Source organism: Eimeria mitis, genomic scaffold, assembly GCF_000499745.2.
Source record: "Eimeria mitis Houghton genomic scaffold, Emh_scaff1529, whole genome shotgun sequence".
NCBI lineage: Eukaryota > Apicomplexa > Conoidasida > Eucoccidiorida > Eimeriidae > Eimeria > Eimeria mitis.
This window is the reverse complement of record NW_013569658.1, coordinates 2,001-2,422: the sequence shown is the minus strand read 5'-3', so window position 1 is coordinate 2,422 and position 422 is coordinate 2,001. Positions and strand designations below refer to the sequence as shown.

The 422-nt window shown below is 66.6% G+C and overlaps 1 protein-coding gene across 1 annotated transcript in view; it reads left to right on the top strand.

Moving 5' to 3' along the window:
• The window catches only part of EMH_0038890 (uncharacterized protein), a gene marked incomplete at both ends in the record, with an annotated part of 3,032 nt that overhangs the window by 727 nt on the left and 1,883 nt on the right, over nt 1-422 (top strand). The window contains one exon of the mRNA XM_013495336.1: nt 128-416. Within this exon, the coding sequence (XP_013350790.1) occupies nt 128-416 (289 nt within the window). The remainder of the gene's footprint in view (nt 1-127; nt 417-422) is intronic.

The window sequence follows — 422 nt, the reverse complement described above, 5'->3', positions numbered from 1 at the left end:
CGCCTAGAGGGTACAGAGTTAACCACAATCCTAGGGGGCCCCCCTAGGGGCCCCCACATGGGGGGCCCCCCTGGGGGCCCCCCTGCTGTACCCTTTTCTGGGGGCCCCCCTGGTGCTCGCCTTTCAGGGGTCCCCGGTTCTCACGGGGGGCCCCCCGGTGTTCTCTTCCCCTCTGGGGGCCCCCCTGGGGGCCCCCTTGGGGGCCCCCGTGGGGGGCCCCTTGGGGGCCCCCATGGGGGCCCCCCTGATGCATGCAGGGGGGGGGCCCCTGTGTGTTCTTTTGTGCTGGATGGGGTACAGCTGAAGAGGGTGTTGATTGCGCATGGGGGTGGGGTTGCTCTGGCTGCGGGGGGAGCAGTAACACACATACTAGTGAACAACGTTGCTATAGGGAATCAGACGTGGAGAAAGCTAAGGTAAAT